General features: G+C 38.6%; 1 protein-coding gene and 1 long non-coding RNA gene across 4 annotated transcripts in view; one reads left to right on the top strand and one right to left on the bottom strand.

Annotated features, from left to right (window-relative positions):
• LOC115497582 (uncharacterized) lies at positions 1 to 25,647 on the bottom strand. 3 transcript variants are annotated; one of them, XR_012058512.1, is made up of 4 exons: positions 25,511 to 25,647; positions 23,589 to 23,736; positions 1,614 to 1,704; positions 1 to 678 (listed from the first exon to the last, which is right to left on the bottom strand). It is a non-coding gene; the product is annotated as an uncharacterized lncRNA (long non-coding RNA). The 3 variants fall into 3 exon arrangements; XR_004369212.3 differs by having other exon boundaries at positions 1,614 to 1,707; XR_012058516.1 differs by having other exon boundaries at positions 1,614 to 1,707; positions 23,589 to 23,700; positions 25,511 to 25,603.
• C1H3orf85 (chromosome 1 C3orf85 homolog) overlaps positions 20,433 to 26,319 on the top strand; it is an 11,262-nt gene continuing 5,375 nt past the window's right edge. Inside the window, exon 1 of the mRNA XM_072936496.1 lies at positions 20,433 to 20,543. Coding sequence (XP_072792597.1) covers positions 20,495 to 20,543 — 49 coding nt within the window. The 5' untranslated portion in view covers positions 20,433 to 20,494. The remainder of the gene's footprint in view (positions 20,544 to 26,319) is intronic.

Genomic DNA, 26,319 nt, shown 5'->3' on the forward strand with positions numbered 1-26,319 from the left:
TGCAGCAAAAGTTTTTAATCAATAACTAGTGTTTAGCACAAGAAGAAAAGCACAAAGGAATGTGGCAGCATAGCACAACAGGAGTATAAACAGCATAAATGTTTCATGCTACCTGAAAGATTCCTATAGTTAGACTGACTCTCTCTGAGTCTGAAGGTAGGCAGAACAAAATATTGGACGTGAAGCAATGAAGTGCTCAAGAACATGCCAGATATAAAATGTCAGTGCTGAGGCATTTATTTAGTTCAGAGGGTTCCCAGAGACCAAACACCCACAGAGCACTGGCAACAGCACAGCTCAAAATATGCAGAACCTGGAATGTCAAAACAAAATGATATTTTTTAAAAAAAGAATCTTTGTGGCACATAAACCAAACAAGAAAATGACACTGATAATAACTGGAAATTGAACATATGCCTAATGTTTTCATGCTGTAATTAAACAACTTAAGTTATGCTAAAAAGAAAACATTTACATCAGTGGGTAGGGAATGGGGAGTCAGACTCCTTGAAAGGTAGACACAACTGTGAGCATCTTGGTACTGCATATAGAGTGTTTGCTTGCTGCTTGTCTGTGTGAAGGAATTTTCTTAACAAACACAGTCTGAAGTGCAGACTTGGATCCCAAGCCAGCAGGAACATCAGGCATGGAAGGAACGTAACTTAAAGGATGCCAGTCCTGAAAGAGACAAGAATGGGTAAAGATGGCAATGTCTATGGATGCGAAAAAACAAGAGTTAAAAATTGCATATTTATAGCATGAGCCACCCCTTTTTCATCTTTGATTCTTATGGAATCAGTGAATGAAGAAAAAGAGATATAAAAGCCTGTAACTCAAAGCTCAGGGTTTGGGCTGTTGAACAGAAATGACAGAATTCAGCTAGAGACTCTTCTGAATTGACATGTTTTGTGGAGGAGCTGAAGAACATGGAGAGCAGACTGGATTTCTCTGACATGAAAAACAAACATGACTGTTTGTGACATTTCCACTACTGAGCAAGTTACAAAAACAATTTACGAATTAAAGGCAATCAAGAATCAGTTGGATTGAAATTTTTGTCTTACAGCTGCCTCTCCCCACTAAATAAAAAGATTTTGAAATAGCACATATTGCTGGAGAAAAAAAGGAGCAGGTAAAGACCAGCTGAACAAAGCTCTAAACTCTTGGGTGAGGGAGGAAATATATGGAGTTGATTAGACCTAATTTCCTTCTAATATCTCTTTCTCAATCTGTAACAAATGTAAGAATGTAGCAGCATATTATAAAATCTGAAGAGATTCTGATTTCATAGTAAAATTAAGTAAAAAGGAGAAAAATCAAGTATGATACATAAAAAAAGAGAACTGGCAATAGATACTTAAAATAGAACAAATCACAGAAAAGTCCATTAAATATGACTGAGAACCAAGATAATGGACTCAATATTTAAAAAGGGATTGAACAAAGAAGGAACATGCAAATGAAATGAATACTACGCTAAAAACTCATACAACTCCAAAAATGATGGGAAAAGTGAATATTGTCACTATTCCACATATTTAGAACAGGTGAATTGTAGTTTATTTTTGGCAGGAATGACTTTTTGGTCCCTCAAAAAGTGTTATAATACTTACCTAGCATCTGCAGTGAGGGTGGCTCTGGATGATTATTGTTCCAGGAGACTCAGATCACAACGTGGCGGTGGCATCGCAGCAGGGCTCCAGCCTGCTGAAGAATTACAAGTGGCTTTCAGAGGTCACCTGGAAGACATCTGCTAACTTGCTGAAGAAACTGAAAGGCTTAGGTTCCTGCAATCCTTTCTGATCCAGAGAGCTTTCCAATTCAAAGCAGGAAACCTGCAGCGACTCATTTTTTTGACACTATTTTACAGGCAGCCACCTTGAGACTTCAAGCAATGAAAAGCAAATCCTCAGGGCAGGAGCTAAAGATTTCACTATGTTAATACCACAACTCTTCAACATTCACTTTCTTCAAGCCAGCAGTCTTTAATGTACCTTGTAATCCCAATAAGTTTGTGCTCAGCATTTTCCTAAATGTCACCCACACTTTGATATTGCTCCTCCCACCAAGTGTACATTTGAGTTTTATGTGTGCTGCTTTCTGCTGGGTTCAGCAGTTGGCTTTAGATATCTATTTTCAGCTTAAATGTTTACAAAATTCACACAAATACTTGGATATGTTCTGAATTTATCCAAAAAGTGGTAGCAACTGTACAAGTTTTTTACAACCCTGATTGGAAAACTGCCTAGCAGGAACAATGACTTTATTATTCTGAAGCAGTTATTATAAATAAGCACTTATCACAATTAGAAAAAGAAGTAGAAGAAATTCTAACACTGCTAGATAGAACCCAAATATTTGAATTTATATACCTCAAGCAAAAGAATTCCTTAAAAGAGCTCTTAGTCAAACTCAGTGGGATACAAAAATAAAGGCACAGAGCAAGGATTACTTGTGACAGTAAATCCACTGGGAAAACATGAGACAAGAAAAAAGAAAGCCATGAGTTTGTGATCCAGTTTCAGAAGTTTGAGCTGGAAAGGCAGGTTTTGTGATTGAAATCAAGGTTTAAGGACAGACAAGGTCATAATAAAAAAAAAAAAACCCTCAGAGCCTTGGTCTTTTCTGATTTATATTGTTGGACTCATTGGGCTTGCTGAGTTTATAAAACGCCTACTACAAGGAATTTTATGAAAAGTGCACTTGTTTGAAAATAGGTGTGAATCATTTATGAAATCCAGCTGTGTATATGACAGGTACAATCTGCAGCTCACCCCACAGCAAGCAGGTAGATTACAGCAGCGGGCAGGGAAAGAGCACTGGCCAAACACCATTAACTTGAAAAGACAGAAATAAGGTCAAGGTTAAACACTGAAAAATTTATTCCTGGACTCCACAGCTACAAAGGATGCAAGAAAATGTGCATCTAAACAGCAGTAAACTTAATCCTGATAAAAAAACCAACAACCAGATCAAGATAAAAATCAATTCTGTTCATACATCACTCAGGGAACAGCATGCCAACACTTGTAATTTATCAAAATAAAGAGGACTGTAAGCAAGTCTTGCTAAAGACTTACTCAAAGCTCTGTAAGAGCTGTGTTAGACCTGAACATATCTGGCATATGCTGAACACCCAGAAAACCCAGGACCACACTGTGCCATTTGTCTGGGTCTTGAAATTTCAGTGTCTTCTTTTGGCTGAGCTACATTTCAAACAAAGCTTTAGCAGAGCCCTTTTACTCAGACCTCCAGGACAACACTCAGCAACATTTTACATATGTACCTGTGGTACAGACTGATAGGGCCAATGATGGGTCTTTCCATTAAGGACCTGTATTAACAACTTAGCTACTAAATAATTGATTGCTTCAGCTTGTACACTCAGTCAGAGTCTCTGTGGTGTTATCTGAGAGAGCTGGATCAGGTGCCAGCAGGAGTGGGAATTTGTCCACTAATTAGGTATAGAAAGATTTACTTCAGGAGCAATTCTGTGTAAATGATGTGTTAAAAGATTAAGGATACCTTTTAAAACACCTGCATAAGTGACCTATATTCTTATGTGGCAACTTTGTACACTTTGGAGACGAGGCAAAAAAAAAAGAAAGATTAAGGTGATATTTTGTACCATGTTTGCTACCTTAGGTGGCAGTGACTGCCAAGCTTTATTTTTTTTGTCACAGATGGTTACGCTTAAACAGACTTGCCTGCCAGTGTGATTTGAACTTTACTTAAATTATAAGTCACCCCACAATCTAAGTCAATTCCCACTATGACAAAAAAGGTTATTTAAACTTTCAAGTGCATTGGTTTGAAAATTAAAATATCCAAGAGTGCAACAATAATGCAAATCTGCTCACCTGAGTCTAGAGAAAGAAAAGAAGAAAGTGATTTGCAACTGCCTTCTCAGCTTGAAGAAATGTTCTCATCTGTGGGTCAAAACACAATAATAGCTACCTAGTCTTCCAGTGATTGTCATCCTGGAAGGCTGAAATGTTTAACATGTAAATAAGTTTCTTTGCAGATCTCAAAGTGAAAACTCTATTATATAGTGAATATGAAGTGCTTAATAAGCAAAGAAAACATAATCATCATAGAGTTATTAGACTGAAGTGTCCTAGGTGATCTCCACAAGCTTTGTGTAAATTCAGAGGATTTTGTAATTTTTCCTCACAGTTAAGTTTCTCAGATCCTTGCAAGGAACCTTTTCACTAGAGTTGAATCTAACAGAAATAAACACTCACTATGCTTAACTAGAAACAAGACCTATAATGGAATACTGGGGCTATGCTGCATGAAAATTTACCAGTTGGAGGAATTTAATGATAGATAGGCAGGTCCAAGGCATGGCTGTCCTGCAGAGTTACTAAATCAGCAGGAGCTGCTGTCAGTGTGAAAAACAAGTTGGAAACAAGCATGGGTTGCTGGGAGAGACAGAGTGAGACTTGTTCCTCTGCCCTGCTTTATGCTGCTTTGTTAGCCCTTTCCTGGCTGCAGTTCTTGGCCAAATGCTTTGGGAGACTCACCACAAAAGACAAGGTTGTGTTTCCTGACTACTGAGTGTGGCTTTAGGGAGCTCTGCAACCCATTTTCAGGGAGCTCTGCTCCAGGACCAAAGAAGGATTCAGCTCCATTTTTGTCCCTTATTGTAATTGCAGTTGAACCCAATGGGAAAAAATGACCATGTCTGACTCAATTCAGAAGGCTGAATGATTTCTTTATTATAACTATGATAAAATACATTCATATACTATATAAAAGGAGGATACTCAAACTACATACTACTTTCTCTAACACAACTCATGACCCTCTCTGAGAGCCCAGCCCCAGGTGGGTTGGATTGGCCATCAGCTCAAACAATCCTCACCAGAATCCAACCAAGCACTCACCCCAGGTAAACAATTCTCCAAACACATTCCACATAGGAAAAACAAGGAGCAGAAATAGAAATTGTTTTCTCTTTCATTTCTCTCTGTGCACCTCTATGAAAAACCCTCAGAGGGAGAGAAATGTGCTTGCCACACTTCTTTATGCTCACTGTTTTTCCCTGCTAAAACCTGCCCCAAAGCACAGGAGATTGGCATGGAGACTGTGCACAGGGAACACCAGCAGCTGCCACAGTTTTTCCACAGATTTGTCTTTCCCAGCCTCCATTCTTTTATTTTTTCACAGCTCCTTTTGGTCACCAGGTACAGCCTTTCTGTTTAGTCTATTTCTTCTCCCTCTAAGCTCAAGATTTCTAAGAAAGTCCTTCTAAGAAGTCAGAGTCAGGATTTATTGTCATATCTGGCATGATCTCTAAAGAGAAAAAAAATCCCAGCAAGTTGGAGCTTTCCTCTAAAAGTACCACCAGAAGATGGCACTTTAAAAATCTTTCAGAAAGTACCCTTATGTGTCGGAAGACACAAAAGTACCACGGAAATAAATGCAAAGATTGATCACAAATTAAAGCGTTCTCTATTTCCATTGTGGCTTCCTCCTTTTTAAGAGCTGAACTTGCCTTTTTTTTTATCTTTTAGGCAGCTCCTGTAAAAAACCCCTGGCTAACACAGGCAGTAGATTTATTTATTTTTAATGTTTTCTCCAGTGTTCATCCAACCTTGCTGAAAAATTATAATGATGTCCAATTTATTTTCCACAACAAAACCTTGTTACTGCCTCCATACTTAATTTCATTTTCACAACCAGGCCTCCATATTCCTTTTTATTAAAAAAGTAGCACCATTTCCATGTTATTTTTCACCTCCAGAGGTGTTATTGGCTTGCTGTAATAACAGAGCAGGCTCCTGCTGTGTCTGCTGAAGAAATGATCCCAGCAGCCCAATGAAGCCATGCCACCTGCCCAGCAGCTCAGCATTTAAATTGTTTCTGTGTATAGCTGGGCTTGCCACTGCCCCAAAGTTTAAGACAATGAAAAAAATGAAAGGTCCTAGAGAAAAATATTCATTTTTCAAACAGTACTAGTGTTGTGTTCCTTGTAACTCAAGCATAACCAACATTTCTGGAGAAGGGAAAAACCATTTCAATCCCAGTCTGCCCTGCAGAATTTCAGTTAGAAGAAGATCAGTTAGAAACTCCATTCATACAAAGTGAGAATATGAATAACAGTTGACGTCATTCTTCTGAACACTTGTAAGACAATGGGAAGCAGGATGATTAGAAAAAATACATTTCTGAAAGATTCCTTAGAGATGACCAGAAAATGAGTACTCCAGAGCTTCATCTGCATTATTAGCCACAACTGTAATCTAACTGGGTTAGATAGCTCATTAGTTTTTGACTACTCACAGTCATATACTTCATTCTGCCCGATTTTCGGAATTTGTCACTAAATGAACAGCTTTTTAAGATGGGAGACAATTGTAGCTAATAATTTTGGAGCCTCAAGTCCATTTAGAAAGCTTCCCAGCATAAATGAAATAATTTGCTTTGTCTGAAATGCAAACAAGCTTTTCATTTACTGAGTTGTGCCTATGAGGCATTCATCAGATAATAGCTCAAATTTTATTTGCAATACACAATTTCGAAAACGTAAAGTAATTTTTCTTAGTGCTATTATAACTCACAACGTTTCAAAACAAAGCAGTTATCAGAACTCAAGGGTATATTATCTGTTGAGCTTGGTGAGAATCTAACACATTTTCCTCCTGCCCAGCAAACACATTACAGCTAACATGTGCACCCTTCCACCTGTCCCAAATCACCAACAGAAGCCAGAGAAGAATTTCAGAGATAAGAGGCCAAATTCCAATGGTTGGATCCACTCTCTACTAATATAAAACAAAAAATATACTAATATAATATATATAATATTTAATTACAAGTTAGCCAATATTTGCATTATATTTGATACAATTCTCTGGATACTGGAGGAGCATGAGTATATTGATCTTCTGTCTTCAGAAGAGGTAAGGGCAGTATTCCCATTTCTGGCACAAGGAGAACACTGTTAACATGTGTCTTATTCTCAAGATCAGAGAGCTGAGTGGCCTCACAGAGACCAGATTTGCTGTCCTGTGGCAAGGGAACACAAAAATGCAGATTCAGGAGCTGTGGCAGGTACTGGTACCTGCTGAAGCTAACAAAGAGCTCTGTTTCTTAGGAAAATCTGTGTACTTGGTGTCTTTTACAGGCTTAAATACAAAGTGCTGGCCTGCAAGAATACCTGGCAACACCATGTTAGGAACAGATTATTTGTGTCAAATTTAGATACCAGGAGACAGATTTTGCATCATTTACTTGACAGTGGTAGAGATATCAAATAACAAAGACACTTTTTGATTACAACACTATTCGGCTACTAGAAAAAGGGCAAATGTTGTCTTAGAAAGAGACATATAAATAGAGAGCAAAAGAAATACAGAAAACACTTTTATTCAGCTAAGGGCTCCCTAATTCAACAGCATGTATCTTTTACCCCAGGGAGGAGCACCTGCAAATGAGAGCTCTGATGGTGTTCACATGTGAGCTTACAAAACACATTGGCAAATTTATGTACAAAATTTTACCACAGAGCCTCCAAATCAATGAAAGTTACCACCATTACAGCCACTTGTTAAAAGGAACTTCAGCAAACTGTGTAGGACCATGTAGAAAACTATAATATGCAGTGATGCAAGTTTGTCTTGACTCTTTCCTTGCAAACAGATGGTGTTGATGGGAGTTTCCCTTAATGTATTGGATTTAGATCATATATAACCTTGTCCATATAACTGAACTTCAACGTTGCACTTTACCTGGTTTAAGCAAAATACAAGGACTGGAATTCAGGTGCCAGCTACACCTCAGTAACAAGTAAACACATTTATTGATGCCCAGAAAGTAAATGAGAATCCCTTGCAAGCTTCTTCCCTCACTAACTTCAAAGCAAAAAGTCATATACGTTCATTTATGCCACAAGATTTTTGATTTTCCAGCTGCACTGCTGTAGGTCAGCTTTCCATGGCAATAGCTGCATGAGAGTTGGAGAATTCAGAGCAAAGAGCACTCTCAAGTGCTCTTTTGATTTCTCAAAATCAAAATTACAGCTCTAAGAGAGCATTGGAATCCCAAATTTAATTCTTACACACCTGGGGTTTTTGGCTAGATTTTCACTTTACCTCTTCTGCCAGAGGACCCCAGCATGCAGAGATAAACTGAAAGGACAACACAGCAAAGGTTGCAGCAAACAGCTGCAATGAAAAGTAATGAAATATGGGTTCTGGAGAGGGCAATGCAACACTCAGGGGGGACTCCCTGCCATCGTATACAACTTAGCCATAGTATAAGAAATTAAAACTGAGCAAAGAAGGAAGAATAATCATAGGAAAGATATTTAGCTGGAAAGTTATTCTGACTTGCAACTAGTACTAATATCCTGTTTTAATAGAATTTTAAAAAACTGCTGAATATTTTCTTTATAGTGTACTTTTATGGTTTTTTTTTTATTTCCCAATCAGAGGATTAAGAGTTAATATGGTGTTTTGCACCTCTGACCATTTCCTAACATGTGGTGGTGCTACTGTTTAAAGCAAGTCAGAGAGGCTTCTCTAAAGATCAATCTGACATTCCTTTAAAAAAATGCACAGTCATCTTAGAAACAACAAAAAGCAATCCCCCAGTCTCATATTAATTTTTTTCTTCTAGTAAAAATAATGTACACATATTCATTGATATATAAATATTTTTTCTTTTTTAATAAATTAGTCTATGTGTATAGTATTCCAAAAATGTAAAGAAATTTACCTCTCAGCAGCAGAGAGAAATTTACCTATGCAGCTCAGGATTATGTAACTACCTTACTTGAGGTCACATGATAACTATTGCTTTTAGTTCACCTCTACACATTGGGAAAAAAAAAAAAAATTCAGGAAATGAAGACTCTTTTGGTTAAAAGTTTTGCCTTACACCCACAGAAGAAATCTGATAAAATGTTCTGCTGTGCTATTCCAGTTCAATTTTTTTTGCCATTTACTGCAGTTGTATTTTACATATGGGCATATTTCATTTTGTTGCAAGCTGTGCAGAAAGGAAACTTTTCACAGCATCCCTTTAAAACCTGATGAGAGCTGACGCTGGCCTCTGTTCAAGGCCACATCTGATGCTCCTGGCAGCATGTGAAGGAAATCACACACATGGTGGAAGAAGGGAGGAGCACAAGTGAAGGCTGGCTTCTGAGACATCACAGAACTATAAAAAGAGTTATTTTATAAGTCTCCTTTGTAGTAATAATAACAATAGAAATAATAGTAGTAATAAAAATAATAATAATAATAAATAATTATGGTTGGATCTTTATTGTCAGAAACTGGTGCTGTTAGGGGAATCAGATCAGCCCAGCTCCAGTTTCTAGCAAATTAACTGGCAGAACATGTTTGAGAATGATCAGCTCTGTGGAGCTGACATTCCTTTCTACCAATGACAAAGAGTAGAAAGGTCAGTGGAAAACAGCTCACCTAGAAATAGTACTTTCACAGGCTTACTGATGTCCATAATAACAAGAAGTAGGCTTTGCAAACAAATGCAAAAACATGCAGTTTTGCATGCTTTCTATTTGAAGGATAAAACAGCTTAGAGGGGAAAAAAAAAAAAAAAAAAAAGGAGGAAAAAAGCTTCCAAACAGGCAAGATCCATCTGACTGTGGGGTAGTTTTCAAAGGGAAATGAAAATGTCATCACCTGACATTTCTGAAGCTGAGCTTTCAACTCCTGAGACAGAGTGCTGGCAGGAGTGTTAAATAGAAGATCTGGTCACAGACCAGTACATTTTCCATATGTTTCCTTGGGGCAATTAGCATCACTTCCCCTATGAAGGGGCTCAGCGTGCTTACCAGTGAATATGTCAGGTCTGGTCATTCTGAAAATAAACACTACAAAGTCACTGAAAGGACCTTTAGGTTGAAAAATGAATCCTTCTAACTTATACAGTCTCAAAAAAATCCCTCAAAAACCACCAAGCAATTTTAATTGAATATTCCTTTGAAAGAAAGTTCTCTGCACTCCCCTGTGACATCCCCAGAGAAGAGAGCCGGAATATATTTAACCAAAAACCTATCTCAAGGAAACTTTTGGTCTGCCTAATTTATCCCCTCATTTCTTTTTGCACAGCTGGATTCTTGATGCAGGGGCAGAAGGTTTCCTGCAAACACACAGGCAACCATGCCTTAGAGGCTTTCCCTGAGGAATCTGAAAGCAGCAACCCAACACCGGGGTGTCCCAGCCAGCAGGATGTCAGGAATTGCCCCAAAGTCCCTGAGGACCACACCAGGCTGCCTGGGGGAGCTGTTACCCAGTGCTGCTACACAGCTTCAGAGGTCTTAAAATTCTCAGCAATCCGCAGAACTGTTTAAAATTATTTTTGTTTCAAAATCCCTCTTTGACTTATAAAAACATCCGTGAAAATACCAAAGACATCACCTCTGAGGAGCTGTGTAGATGTCAACACTAGCAGTGTTAACGAGGGGAGCTGGAGCTGAAGACCTCTCCCACACAGGAATAATCAGAACAAACTCCTTCCCCTTTCACTCCTTCCTCCTGAGATGTAAACAGTGGGGGAAAGAGAACTATTTCCTCCTTTCAGTCCTGGTAGTGATGATTGGGTCGCTCCCCTTGGAGGAGGAGGGAAGCAGCAGTGAAGACAGGTTGGGCTTCCTTCCAAGTGCACCATCCTGGAATGTCCTCAGGAAACTGGTGGCATCCCTTCTACAGGCAGGGACTGGTCCAGCTCTGTCCAGGGGTGACAGCAGGAGGGAGCTGAGGCCAGCAGTGCCAGAAAGTTCCGTGGCTGGCTCCTCCAGGTGGGAAGACTTGTTTTTAACAAGTCATCTGCAGGAATGGAATAAAGCCACTCCAAGAAATAAATGTAATTTAAACTTTAAAGCCGTTACTACCCATCTGTGGGAAGCTCAGGGATGCTGACCACATCTAAGAAAGTGGGACTGACCAAGAGCTGTGAGTACTGTGTGTCCTTCACACAATTTGTAGAAGTTGCTGTTCAGGCAGTAGTTTGCTAGAATTTTTTTTTTTTTTTTTAAACTCTGAGTAGCAAGGTCTTAATGCAATATCTGTTTACTACAAATCTCCAAGAGGCAAGATATTTCTTGGCTTTTATCCAAACCATTTAGTTCACATATATATTAGAAAAAGCTGTCACATCAGCAGCTAAGGTTGATATCAAGAGAGACAATGAGAGGATTAAGAGGTGGAAAGCTTTAGAAGGCAAGCTACTGAATATTTCACAAGAAATGAAGGAGGGAACGCCACTGATGCAAGGGGAAGGTCAGAAAGCTTAAACAACTCAGGGACACTTAAGAAATAATAAAATAGCCCTTAGGCCTTCCAGATGTTGCTATGCAGCTTTTAGGATCCTGATATTTCAATCTGATTTTCATGCCAAGGCAGGTGCTTCACTAAATGTGCATCAGTAACATCCAGCACTTGACGAGGTGTTGGATTGCTCTGGGAAATGTTTTTTTCCTCTCCAGAGACCCCTGTAGCTGTGACCATGTTAGTTTAACCCTTCCTTCCTTTTTTGACCTAATTGCCTGAGAACCAGGTATCTTTTCCTGAGCAGGAGTCTAGATAAGGCTCTGCTCTTCCTTGTTCTCTCTCTTTCTCTCTTCCTCTCCTGGAATAAACAACTTGGACCACATTGGGGGTTGGAGCTTCTTTTGGAATCTTTTGCCAATGCCTCTGAACTATTTCCCCCAAAGCCCTCTCACAGATTTCACAAAGATGGATTCATCACAGTTACCTTTTCCTATCTCATCCTCTAATGACATATTTTAACAAATCTTCTCCCTTATGTCTCACCACCATCAAGAGCATGTAGTCTAGGGGAAAAAGCGGACATTAGAAGAATTTTACAAGGTTTTACATTTATTTCTTAGGAAAGGGACAAGGCAGAGGTAAGCTGAGTGTTTTCTGTAATTTGTCAATGACAAGAGGCAAGGCACAGCAGGAAATGCTCTCCAATTGCTTCATTCAAGTCTCACTTATGAACTTCAAGACACAGCCTGACCAGAGACAACTTGAAGAACACTAGCTTTTTATAAAGCAGAAAGGTATTTAGGTATAACATTATTTTTATTGTTCTTTATTTTACAAGTACATCTCAAACCAACTTTGTTTCCCTCTCGTGCCTCCAGAATACCAGGAAGGCATTAAGAGGCTTGGACAATTTTTCAATCTTTGAGCTCATGGAGCACACTGATGAATTAACACCTTGTCAAAAGACTGTTTCTGTTTACCATGTTTTCATGGCATGTTTGCTTAATGACTTTCTTGAAGTACTCAGTCATAAGAAATTTATCTCCCACCTCCTGTTTATATACAGATCCTCTACTGCAAAAGTTAAATAATACTCGCTACTTTCTTTTATCTTGACATGATATTTCAGTCTTGCATCCAGGTACTTTCAAAATGCTTGAAATATAAAGAGTAAATTTCTAAATCTTATGACTTAAAAAATACTGTTTTACTTCTAGAAGAAGATTACTTATTTTTTATTAGAAAGCAACTGGCTATAACCTGGGAACTATTTATGTTGTTTTTTTAATTACATTAAAAATTATTTTAAAATTATTATTTCCCCCCATACTGCTACCAAGCTATTGTGCTCTCATGTAATGAAGTAACTTCAGCTAGTAACTTGCACATTGTGCAATTTCTTATGTATTTTTGGTAGTTATGTTAAAGAATTAATCTTTCATAATAACAAAATGGAAAACAATAAATTGGCACGCACAATAAAGTTGTTTTAGAGGTGTGTGCTGTTTGGTCACTGGGGACAGGAAACATGTTAGAACTGCTCCTTTGAGGAACTGTGTTAAAAGAGCAAGTCAACATGAACTAGCAGCTAACAATGGTGTCTCCTGTAGGTGAGTTGAAATGACTGGTGGCCACTTCTTACTGAAACAATAGCAACAGATTATAGATAAAGCTTGATTTCTGTGCTCCTGTTTGTTGTGTATGTGTAGGAAATTAAGATATGAGGCTCAGAGACTTCAGCCTGCATCTCCACCATGCCAAAGAAGATTATACCTTCCCAGATTTAGTGCTAATAATTACTGTAATTTTAACCAATCAGATAAATAATAATAAAGTTGCAACAGTTACTTTTCCTATAAAATGCAGAGAATGTCTTTGGTATTTTCTTGAGATTGAGCAGCCACAGACACCAGTCATTGCTGAAATAACAAAGGAAACACAATCATGGAGGTTGTGACCCAGTAAAATCCTTTTCTCATTAGGAAACTATGAAAAAAAACCCAAACTGGAAACCCAAAATATTTGAATTATATTACTTCATTGACATCCTTACCATTTCCTGTACCACTTTTGTAAGGCATAGTTGATTTTGTCATGGCTTTTACCAACCAGCTGACAGTTGATATTTTCCTCACTATGATGGTCACTTCAGATCCCACAAATATGAAAAATATATCATCCTTAAAAACATAATAATGGGTAATTATTGAATATATCTGCAGTCACTATGGAAGTAATGAGTAGAGATAAAATAAATAAATTTGAATGTTTTTAAGAATTAGAAGTAATTAGCAGTACTAAATAACTGCCATCTTGGTGAACAGGAGCAATATCCTTAGTTTTAGATAAACTGAGTCAGGTAAGAGCTGTTTTTTGTGGTGATTCCAACACATAATTCAAAGGGTTCTGTTAAGAATTTCTAAACAGCAAAATGCAGACCAAGGCATCTAATCCCTTATATCAAACTACATTTTAACCTGGCTTTTTTTATATTACGCTCTGTACATCCATTAATAACCCTTTAAATGGTGCTGCAATTACCAGGCCTGTTCTCTACCGAGTTGTAAGTCTAATATATATTTTTTGGATCTAGTACAACACCTCCTTCATTTTGTGATAGTGTGACAGAATGATCTATGAAGAACTGGAGCTGTGCAGACTCGTGTTCCTGTAATTAGCGAGATCTAACCACGTTTCACACCTGTGTAGCTCCATTCTTAGGGCATCTATCCATGTTTTACCAGCATAATGAGATTTAAACCCAAGTCTTATCTTCCAAGTGCACATAAGGATCAGTTCATCCCACTTCCAGCAACAGTAGGTGACAGGAGGATCGAAGCCAGATTATGAGACAGAATTCACAAAACAAGGATTTAACTTGACTGTGTTAAATACACCTGTGGCATAAGTCACACCAATAGCAGTTAATTCCTACTGTAGTTTGTGACAGAGCTAAAATGCTCCTTATATTGCTCTAGCTATAGAATTTTTCTTATTTCTCATTGGGACACTAATTTTCCAGTTGTATGACAGGACTATGAGAATGCAGGCTATGGTTTGATATATCCTATACATCAAAGTCCTATACATCAAAGTCAATTCTTCTGGCTGCATGTTATTCAACTTTTAAGAAGTAATAAAAATTGACCCAGTGACAAGCTAAACCATTTGGGTTTTTTTATAGCTGTTAGAAATTGCTGCACTACGTAAGTAAAAAGGGGGTGATACATAAGACACTCCCAACAGCTTTATTGTTTTAGCTGAGAAATGGCATCCACATGCTCTGCCTTCAAGGGATCATGTTAGAGGGAGCAGATTCATCAGGTCCTGCCCTGGCTAGATCATCTTGACTTCATAAACACCATCCCAAATCTGTTCAGGAGAAGCAACCTATAATAATTTCCAGAAAAGTGGGGGGGGGGGGGAGGGGGGGTGTTTATAAAATTCTGTATTTAAAATTATTTCAATTTGCAGCTGCCACAGTTCCTATATCACTGCTGGCAGAAAGGCAAGAAAACCATACAAAAGATTCTGGATATGGCTTTAAGCTGCATCAAGAGGATCATGGGGTGTGTGTTTTGTTTTTGCAAGCCAGAATTTTTCTATTGTGGATCAGGAGTGATGGATTAGAATGGCTCCAAGAGCTGTCAGCTAATATCTATACTGCAGCAACATCAGACAGTAGCAACCTCTCTGGAATGCTGTGACAAGTTCTGGCTGCTGCCATAAGAACTGCAGGTCATGCTTCCATGAGAGGTTTTAAAGCAGAAACCTGAAGTTTAAATAGGAAAAGGCACCCAGACTGCATAATCTTCTGCAGAATAGGAAGAAAGTGTTCAGATGATAAAGCACTGACAGCCTCTTGGAGATTTTGTACACTACTCGACTTTCTTGGGCATTCTGGTGCCACTGTATTTTCTTGTTCCATTGGAACAGCTGCATTCAGGTGAACAGAGAACAAGGCCAGTGTCTCAGTTATCAGAGAGGGTGACTAAGAGGTCACTCAGGTACACCTTAGGACCAGTACTTGAGTTCAATGGTTAAAAAAAATCAAGGCAGTCTACATACTTGTTGCTCCTCTAATTTCACTGTGCATTGAAGACACCCATTTTCCCATTAAAATAAGGCAGTCAACAGGTACCAAATCAGTCATATTGTAAAGCATAATGAAGTTGCTGAAATTCTAGAAAAATACTGGTGGTACCATATGTACAATGTTCTGCAAAGTATGTTAGAGGTTCAGTCATCGCAATCTCAGCAACAAGAAATGTACTCCTTAGGTATGAAGGTCATGGCTTTGGGAACCAGATGATCATTTAAAGCAGTGATTAGCTTTCTAGTCCACTTATCTGGATGCTGGCATCCTTTCTTAAACTTTGCACTAATTAGAGGAAGGAAACCACAACCAGTAGTTGTGTGTGCTGGTAACTCAACACATGTTAAGTGGGTGATACTTGTAGGGGGCTTGAAATGCCTGTGGTCATAGAAAGAACAAGCCTGTAAACTATTATCTACACCCAGAAAGCCAGAGGGAGTGCAGACTGGTGTGGGAATTCTGCCTCAGACATGGCTGTGCTGTGCTAATACCGGGGCACAATCTGCTCCCGGAACAGGTAAACTGAGGATACATGCCATTCAAAGGTAAGAGTTTTACAGAGCACAGCTCTGGGAAGACGAGATAAAGCATTCATACCTTCTCCCACCATGAAGAGAGAGTTACTTGAGCCTTGGGAGTCATAAATATAAGAGGAACAAAAGTGCTCAAGCACAAGAGCAGCAGGATGGGACTGGTGGAGCTGTAGCTGTTTGGAAGAAAAAACTGAACTAAAGCATATGTCCAAGTCAGAAGGTGTGCTAAATACCTCACCTTGTGCCAATAGGCTTAATTCAAAACATGACAGATATTTGAATAATGGTTAATAAAAGATCTGTTAACTTGCTCACAATTAGACCTCCCTTTGGGTCTCAGCTCAATTCCACTGCACACAGATTTATACAAACTGCCTTTACACCATCGCCTTGAGAAAATAGGAAATAATGAATTTCTGTAAGGGGGGAATATTTTCTAAAGGTAGGTCAGTCAGCAGTGATGACTCCAGAGAGGAATTCTCTCCTGCACTTCTTGCCATGGCTGGAACCAGCATGCTGCCCCAAGTTCCTGTGTGGATACATGCCTTCAGAGCCAGGCTGATTGCAGGTGTCTTTCCAGACTCTCACTGCTCTGAGGCTCTGCTACAGAACATAGAAAATATTTACTGGAATCAGTGACTGGCCCAAAATCCTGAAAGTCAAGGGGTACATTCTCAAAACTCCTGCCAAGGATCATCTTTTCTACTGAAGTGCAGCAGCACTCAGACTGAAAACAGTTCAAACTGTAGCCTTCCTGCCCTTCTTCCAAGCAAGAAATAGAATGCAGAATTATGCCAGGCTCTTCGCACAACACAAAAATAACAGAAGAAGTTTTGCCCAAATAATGGTCAAAGGGAGGGTTCAGTGGTGCAACTTGTTCATCTATGGATATTTGAAGTGGTTACAAAACTAAGGTGTTGAGAATCAGTCAAGAAACACTTAAACACCAATCTACTGCCTCTGATTTCAAGTCCTGAGCTTCAGCATGGTGGTTGTACAGGCCATGGGATACCAGTCACAACAGCAATGGTCATTATTTTCTTTTCCCCTTCCTAGTCCTTTTTCTTCAGAGAGGCTTTTCTATATGTTTCATGTTCCTTTAAATATTATTTAGCACTTGCTTCTTCTCTACTCTGAAAAGATACCACAGCAACACAACAGGCATTTTCAGATACACAAAACCTGAAGTTAAACACTGGTGTTGGCATATCTACTTAAATCAAAGATATCTTAGAGATGAACAAAGAGAGCTGCTAAGTGTTAGACAAGCTAAAACAAATGAGGAATTTCATATTAAATACATCAGAAGATTACATTTTTCAACAGTTACATAGTGGTTTACAAAATCTTATAGATTAGCATTATACTTAGCTGGTGCAATTGAACCAAAAGAGTCAAGCTTCCTAGGCAGATGAGAAGCTGGTGCCAAAGAAGAGAAAGAATTTGGGTTTTCCAGCTCAAGTTGTTCAGCTTTTTTGTTCCCAACCCAACTAAGATTTCCTACTTGCCTTCTCCTTCCCAATAACTTTCTATATTATCTGTTTCCAATCAAATTGAAGCAACAAATAATCTTAAGGATATTCAGCAATCCTCTCAAATATTTTACTACCACTCCACCTGTGAAAAATACATAAAATAATAATTCAAGGAGACCTCATTGTATAGCCAGTCACCATCAACTTCCTCAGATTGTTTTTTAAGATGAGTCCTACCTCTTTTAATCATTTTCTTGCTAAAATGGTTTCATTTATAATCAGCTAAAGTTCGGTGTTTTACTCTTTTTCCTTAAAGAAAAATAATTGATACTATTGGGGAAGAACACAGATCTTTCCTCTGAAATGGTGATTTAATGTCTAAGGTTATGAAATATAAAAGGAAAAATGGTCTGATCTTTCCCTAATGAAGTTCTGCTGCTTGGTTCTTACACCTTCTTGGTAAGTCTGGTAGCATTGTAGATTGATTAAAATGTTCCTTCAGATAATCCTACTTTCACTAACCTATAAGTCATTTGAACTTTTATAATTTGGTCTGAGGTTTTTTTTTAGTTTTTGTTTTGTTTTGTTTTGATTTGGTTTTGTTTGTTTGTTTGTTTGTTTGGGGTTTTTTGTTTTGTTTTGTTTTGGTTTTTTTTACTATGTAAGGTATCTGCATCAAGCTGAAGTTTTTGGAACCACTTTAGTCAATATCTTGATAATTTCTGCAAATGAGATAAGGATGTGTGTGGGGAAGTGTAATTTGCACTGAATATTCTGATGACAACTCCTTTGACTAAGCTTTCTGTGTTTTAAAGTAGGGAATAGAAGTCTGACAGGAGAGAGAGGGCATCATAAGAGAATGATACATACAATGATTGATTCCTCCATATGAAAATTTGAGCCTTTGGGCCAAGTAACAAATCTTCCAAAAAATTACAGCCTCCATATCTGTTAGTGACTAACAGCTGAAATTTTACATTCAATGAAAAAAATCATGCTTTTCATGGGTTTTTTAGTGATATCCAGATTGCCTATGTAATGGCCTCAAAGAACTGCTGAGAACTCATCTGTCTTCTGAAAATTTTTGTATGTGAGCCAGTAGGACGTAGCAAGCCCCAAAGTATGTGTACATTACACTTCAGGAAAAATGGCTATTGTGAGCAGAAGTGAGACTTGGCAACAGCAGGACATGGGTAGGAGGGAGGGAGGGAGAGAACCTCAGAGCTCAACACCCCTTGTGGATATGGGAAACAGGACACCAAGGGAGGAAAGGGAAATCACACTGGAAAGCCACTCTCCTCGTAAAAGACCTATAAATTCTTCAGTCTGAAGATGCTGGGTTTTTCAGGCGTGATGTCTTTTTATGTGAAATTGCAAAACACACAACAAGAGGGAAGATGTCTCAGGGGAAGGATGCAGAGCTGGGCAGGCTGCACAAGACAGAGTGCGGGCCAAGGGCAAGGCCTGAACCAGACAAGAAGCAAACAGGATAGAAGGTGAAACAAAGAAAAGCTGCAGGAGTGTTCAGGTGCCATGGATCTCTATGTCCTAGGGGACATGCTATCTGTAATTTAGCTGCTTCCCAGATCTTGTATCAAAGCCTAATCTGGCTGACTACTGTTCCACTCTGCAGCAGAGAAAGCCTTGTGTTCTGAACTCTGAGCCAAATCCAGGCATTGCAACACACACACCATGTTTTGTGACACTACCAGAATATTTTGTGCCTCTCAGAGAGGACTTTTCCTATAACATACTCAAGGCTTCATCTGTAAAGGATATAGATAAGTCATATTCTACAGGATTTATTTGGAAATCATGGGAGCAAGGCTGTTTTTAGGTTCTGGGAGCCTGGACTAGGGTTACTCAGGATCAGTTGGGATCTATGGCCTCTGTTTTATCACTTTTTTGACTCCTGTTCCTGAAAAAACTCTCTTATCTCTTCCTCTTGCTTCCTAAGATGAAATAAGAGGAGTAGGTGACTTGGGTCTTTGTTGCCAGTCCAGCCTGCCTCCCTGTGATCTGCTGCTGGCTGCTCTTGTCTCCACCTGTGCCATATCACTAGCAGAGGCTACCTCTCTGAGCAGGCTGCACGCTAAAGAAGACATAATTGCAATAAATATAAAATGACACACCAACATGTTCTTCCAGTCATTATATCAGGAACTGTGAGGAAAAACCTGTGGGAGGAAAGCTGCAATAGAAATTCAGGCCCATTCGAGAGAAAAGTGTGGAAGGCTTGAGGCAACAGCCCACAAAGTTTGTGGGGTGAAAGGATAACTTTTATGCTTCCCTGGAACTTATTTCTGAGGGATCTACAATTCTTGAGAGTTCTGTGTCACCTCTTAGCAAATATTCCAGCCATTACACTTTTTTTTTAGTCCACAAAAAAGCTGACATCTAAAATTTAATATAGTAGCTCAGAGATGGGGAAACTGGTCATAAGTTTGGATAATTAATATTTGTCATTAATATGACAACAGAATGCAGAACACCTGCTACCTGGGGTGGATGTATTGATTTTCTTTTTTTTTTTAGAACAATGCTAAAATAATACTAAATTTGTGACATGACCAACAACAAAGTTAAGGATTACACTGTTAGACCTGCTTTTCAATAGTGTCCCCTCCTATGCACCTGTGTGTAATAAAAAAATTTTCAGGCAATTTTATTATAGGTTAATTTCCTTAACCCAAGCAGTATGCAGCTGAAATATATGGCATACTCTGTCACTGCTCTCAGAGCAGGTAGACTCACCATTTGTATTCACACCAAACTATAAACTGCTTGCACCTATCACCAGGGTGAGGGGGAAAATAGCCATGCAAAAGATTGCTTGACTGAGGCTTACCTGTTAATGCTCACAGAACAAGCCCAATGTGCTATTTTGCATCATAAAACTTACGAAGAATTAAATGCATCCACACAATGACGAGCCATTATGGCTCGTCAGAGGCTCAGCTTGCAAAGTCCAAAGTGTACAAACAGAGGCATATAGGACAAATCTGAACTAAGCACTGTACCCTGCCCTCTGCCTGAACCAACCCCTTACACGTATCTGGTAAATGATTTATAAACCTAAAGATAACAAAGTATAAAACTCTATCACTCTCTTCACTTTACAAAGGAAACTCTGAATAATTTGCCATGTCTCTGAAAATGTTTCAAATTTTGGTGTCTGCTCTGCTGTTTACAGGTAAGTGCTTGGCATCCTATTTCATGTCATTCCCTTCATGCTTATTAAATAGTCAGCTGGCAAAAACCCCTGTGTTACCACCAGAACAGCACCAATTAACTGGAAATCACTGCAGCAGGGACATACAGGAGAGTGGGTGAGCACAAGATTGCATGGCAAATTCTGTGAAATATAGTTTGCTTCTGCCCCTCGTGACTACTTCTGAGCCTTTTACTGCTCATGTATAAGGGGGAAGGATGTATTTCTGACTGAAAGGCATTCTTGCAGGATGTTAAAATGAACTGTTAAAATTGTAAAAAGAATTAAAAATCCTTAACTGTTAAAATTGCAAAAAGAGCTTGATACTGCTTCTACAAAGTCTTCTTTAAATATTATTATTATCTCAACATTTATTGTTTGCAGGAAACAATTTCACATGCATTTATAAGGACCCAAAATAATCTATTTCACAAGTGATTTCTGGAACATTAATTTCTTAACATTTCTGACATGAATTTCTTAAGGAGACTGTTTTAAAGCACTCAGGCTGTCTGGATGCTGAATCTTCACAGCACTTTGTAACCAGGGCATCTACAATCAAGACTCAACCTGTAAAACTTGGACCAGAGGGAAAATGGATGGGGCAGGGCTGCCACATGCTCTTCCCAAAGCAGCACATGCTGGTACAGTCAATGATCAGTGATGCACGTGCTGCAGGATTAATTTGTTTCTCACAAAATTAAAACAAACCAGGCAGGCAGTAAGTGACAGCTGACTTCCCAAGTGATTGCCTGCATCTTGACAAGATGGTCTATCCACATGCATGCATGAAAAGCATTTCTTAGATTTAAATGCTCCAATACACATGCAGTGTATTTACATGCATGTAATTACATGATGTGAGTAGCTAAGGCAGAATGAGGGAGACAATGATTAATTGTGGATTGTTGAAAAACATTTTGTAAATTGGAATCTCAGTAAGGTATAATCTCTCGCTTGGGTTGAATTTGCTTCCATGCCATATGAACCTGAGTTTTGGCTGCAGGGAGGCTCTGTAGGGAAATAAGGAGATGGAAAGGGACTTTGTCTCTTCTGCAAGTTTGAGCTCACCTATAAACCTTTTCCCCTTATTTGCCCTTTCTGATTTGCAGTTGAACTGGTACAATTCCTGGGCACTTGCCTATCTTCTTGAACTTCACCTCCTTTCCACTGAAGGCCATTTATAGTGCAAACAGGGTCACCTGAGGCCAAGCTGGGAGCGCAGCAGCTTGAAGGCCCTCCTTTTGGAAGACTTTACTTTCATCTCCTTTATGTCTCTTCTCTTGTTTTCAAAACTCTTTTCAAGTTTCTATTCTTCAAAATACGTGAAGAAACACTTATTACTACTTTTTAATGAGATGTTAAAAATTTCATTGATCACAATCAGTTCAGTTTTTCATTAATTGTAAATCCTTTCAGCAACAGTGAAGGTGGTGGTAAAATAAAACGAGACTATAACACTCTCATTAGAACCTTAGTTTTCTTCATGCCCTCAATTCAGCTGCTATAAATCACTCCTCATAGTAAACCTAGGAATAGGCTGTCTGTAACTTCTCTGCCTTTGCTGATGAGGGAATGAGGCTGATGCTGTAGCTCTAAGGATTGTTAATGATCTCTCTTGAACCAGAGAGCTCTGTGTCCTGTGATATAAAATTAAGAATTGTCAAATTTTATTATTTTTCTTCAAGCTTGAAAAAGAAACAGATAAAGCCAAAATTTCAAAGACTGGGTGATATGGAAAGAGTTGAAGCACTTAATCAGTGACTTTAAATCTTACTGTCAACAGGTATTAGCAAATCTGACTGATTTAATTCTATTCTAAGGCTTGTTATCATCCAAACACTCCAGGATAAAAAGCCTATGTACCTATAAAGATTTTAAAAAATAATTTGAAGAAAGCAATGTGCAGGTGTTAGACATTAATATGATTACACTTTTCATCTGAAAAAAAGGTGCTATCTGGGCCAGAGGTGGCCTCCAGAATCCACAAGTCTGTCTTTGCTGCAATCCAGCCACTTTATGCAGTGTACTGACAGATAACCACATCTGGGTTTCCATGGAATGCCACATAATCTAGAGAAATACTTGGGTGAGAGAGAAGCAGCTGCTGCCACATTCTTTTCAGCATTTGCACTGTGGTATTCTGAGTCCTCAGACTGAGTCCTGTGGTGGTTTGACTTTGTGAACTCGGATTTAGAAAGTCAGCTGAAACGTGGTGAGGAGCTGGTCCATTCTGCTCATTTCTAGTTTTAGGAAACACACCCGAGCTGCAGACTCGATTTACTTTTTCAAAGTTCCTAACACGTCAGCACCTGCCACCTCAGCAAGGTTGAAGTTTAGCTGTGTCCAAGTTTAGCCTCTGTCCAAGCTGTGTCCTGAAGAGCTGATAAGACTGGCAGCCTTACCTCCACGAGCTGAGATTCTGACCAGAGAGTCACTATAGTGAATAATAAGAGTTATTAGACCTTAAGGTTCTAATAATATACCTAAAGGAAAGGAGCCAGAGCAATTGCCAACTTTTGACATTTAAATTACATGGATATTAACTTCAGCAATATGTTTTCAAGTTGTCAGAAACTTGCAAGTCTTCAGAAAGTAGGAAGAAACAGTAGTGTTCACAGAGAGTGTTTGAAGTGCTACTAAATAATTTACAGGTTTTTTTATAAATATCACAAGAAATCAGAGATAAAGCACTTTTCCCTGTGGTAGATGCACACCATGGATAAATTTTGGTACTAAGCCTAGAGATTGCTCCTTACCACTTATACAATAGTGCTGGTCTAGATAAAAACAGGCATTGGGGTAGAGAGTGCAAGAAGAAGTATATCCTATAATAAGGCAAGTTTGAAGATTTGTCTTCTTATCATTAAACTCTGACATTAGGTATGCAAATTGTGGCCTGCTTGCTCTCCCCAGACTACTAAGCATGCAATGGCTCTTGCTACTTAACTTTTACAAAAGAAAATATATATCAATTAAATAGGTCCCTTAGCAGGCAAATGTGTCAAAATTTAATCCCATACTCACCTTTTTGATTGTGTGATGAAGTGGATCACTGCATATTCAGCTGATAGAAAAAAATGTCTTCCTGGGAAGATTTTGTGGCTGCACCCAGATGAGAACGTTGCTTTCTAGAAATCTGTCCTTGTAAAGAGAAATATGCTTCCATTCAAGTCTAGGATGAAGAGATTTTAAAGCACATTAATTTAAGATGTATCCAGGTTGATTTTCTATTTTGAGTGCAGTTTGCTTGATATACGGTGATATTTTTTATTATTACTTTGTCATTCCATGGTATTTTATATGCCTTTTTATAATCAGACTTTTGTCAGTGGTTTTTTTTTTTGGGGTTTTTGGGTTTTTTTTGGGTTTTTTTGGTTGTTTTTTTGTTTTTTTTTTTTTTTATTTAAACATATTCAATGCTGGATTAAGTGCACATTTGCTTTTTTGACAAAGATGGCAAGGCTGTATCACCATCCCTCCTCAAGTTTAGTCTTAGATCACAGTAATCCAAAATTAGATGCTCAGAAGGCATGGTAGCATAATAACTACTAGCAGTTTTCCCTCTGGACAATGTCTTGAGGTACACAGGATAGACAAAACTATCTGCTCAAGGCAATAATTACATGAGCTAAGCATCTGCTTGCTAAAACCAGCCAATTTTTTTTCTATAATTTGCTTCTCATGTGAGAACACTGAGTGAATCTTCAGAAGATGATGAAAGGACACATTCTAACTGGTAACAGCTGATACAACCTTGGCAATAGTTCACCCTCCACATGCATTCCTTTTATTTTCCCACTGGGACATTTATATCTAAAAGTGCTTTTCAAATCACATATTTATCTAAGAGAGGGAAACAGTACTGAATTAAAAAAAAAAACAACCAAAACCCCAAAAAACCTACAACATGTCTGGTTGCCCTTAATGGTGAGTTAACTGTTTCAGTACAACTTGAAGTTCTTAATCTTTTTGCAGCTCAGCTTTACACACTCTAAACCATTTTATTAACATCACCCACCTGCTCCTAACTCCCTCTAGTCTCACATCAGATGCTCTGAAAATCCACTCTCCTGGTTTATATGCTAATCTTCTACAAGATGCACTCCTTCAGGAATACTCTGTGTTTATAAAGCAAACGTTTCCATAATATTTTGCTAAGCTGTTCAAAAGGAGGGGGAAAATTACACCCAGTCCAAGAAACTTAAATTGAGGCAAGACATGGTTCATTTGATGGAAACTCTACACTATATTCAGAGGGGCTGCTCAGATAGAGACACCTGGTCTGATGACTCCAGATCTACATCAGAGCTGAGTGAAGACCTTGCTTTCTCTGAGAAAAGCCAGGGAATCTCAGGAAAATGGGAAACTGGACAAGACAAACACAGATCTGAACCAATGTGGTTGATCAAATGTTCTCCCTTTATTTGAGATAAGATGGTAATTTATATAAGCTTCTACATAGTTTACAAAAACAAAGGCACTCTGATTGGCAAGCTAACATTGTTTACCTTTTCCTTAAGGTGGCTTGAACCTTACACTATAAACCTATACTAATTCACACCCAGACAGCTCAGTGGTCCCCATCACACCTTAATACTATTTTTATCTGCACCACAAACTCTTAATTTCTAACTGAGTCAGAGGCTTGAAGGCCTCACAAGGCCCAAATCTGAGGCCTAGACTGGAATAGCTCAAATCTCATAACTCATGTCCTCTTTCTCTCAAAAATGCTGCAACATCTGAGCTCTGCCAGAGCACAAACAAATGTGCAGCCACAGTGAAAGACCAACAGGGCTAATTCTGGTTATGCTAGAAATGATCTCACTGGAGTTTTTCCAGAGGTGAATGAAGTTTGCCATGTTCAGAGATTTATCATTATCTTTACAGCAAGACAAAGAGAGAATGAGATAAACCTTTAGGATTAGGTGATATATAGAGGCACTTACCTGATTTTCTCTTGGTACTTCTGCATTTTTGGAGTGCCCCAGCAGCTGCGTACTAGTTCTGCAGGGACAGCTCCCAGGAAATGAAACAGCAGCTAGAAAAGAATAAGATCTAGGTGTCAGCATTGACAAGAAAAGCCAAGAGCAGAGCTGGCATACCTGCCTCTCCTCAGAGCATCAAAGTGAATACTTAGCATAGTTAGAGGTGCAGCCTGAGAAGGCTGTATATTAAAAATTGACATGTAATACCCTGAAGATGCAGCTTGCTGCAACACAGTAGCCAAGATAACACCTCACTGTCCCACCTGTGGAATGACAAGCTCATTTTTAAAGACGCTGGCAGCAAGAGAAAAACACACAAGAAGCAGAGCTGCCTAATGATCTCCTTTTTTTTTTTTTTTTGCAGCTTATTTCAAATTTGGAGGGCCAGAGCACACATTGGTGATAAAATGTAATGTTTAATGGCCCTTACTAACTATATGTACATTTAAAGAAAATGGAAGCCTTTTTAATGAGTCAATTTCTGATCCCAGTTCAGTTATTTCAGTCCAGAAATGTAATCATGAGCTTACAAAATAGTTAATAAAAAAAAAAAAATCCCCAAATTCACTAAAGAAAAATTAACAGCTCATAGATTTTTCTACTGGAAAATAGTAAATTGCCAGAGAAATGTTGAAATTTGGCACAAGCTTAGTTTTCTCTTATACAAGTATAGCAGCTTAATAGACATATGCATGAAATATATTTTCTTCTTTCCCAGCCTTCCACCAAATATCTGAACTTACTTTTTTTCATGGAGTTGGTAACATTTT

The sequence above is a fragment of the Taeniopygia guttata genome, chromosome 1 (genome assembly GCF_048771995.1).
Source record: "Taeniopygia guttata chromosome 1, bTaeGut7.mat, whole genome shotgun sequence".
Taxonomy (NCBI): Eukaryota; Metazoa; Chordata; class Aves; order Passeriformes; family Estrildidae; genus Taeniopygia; species Taeniopygia guttata.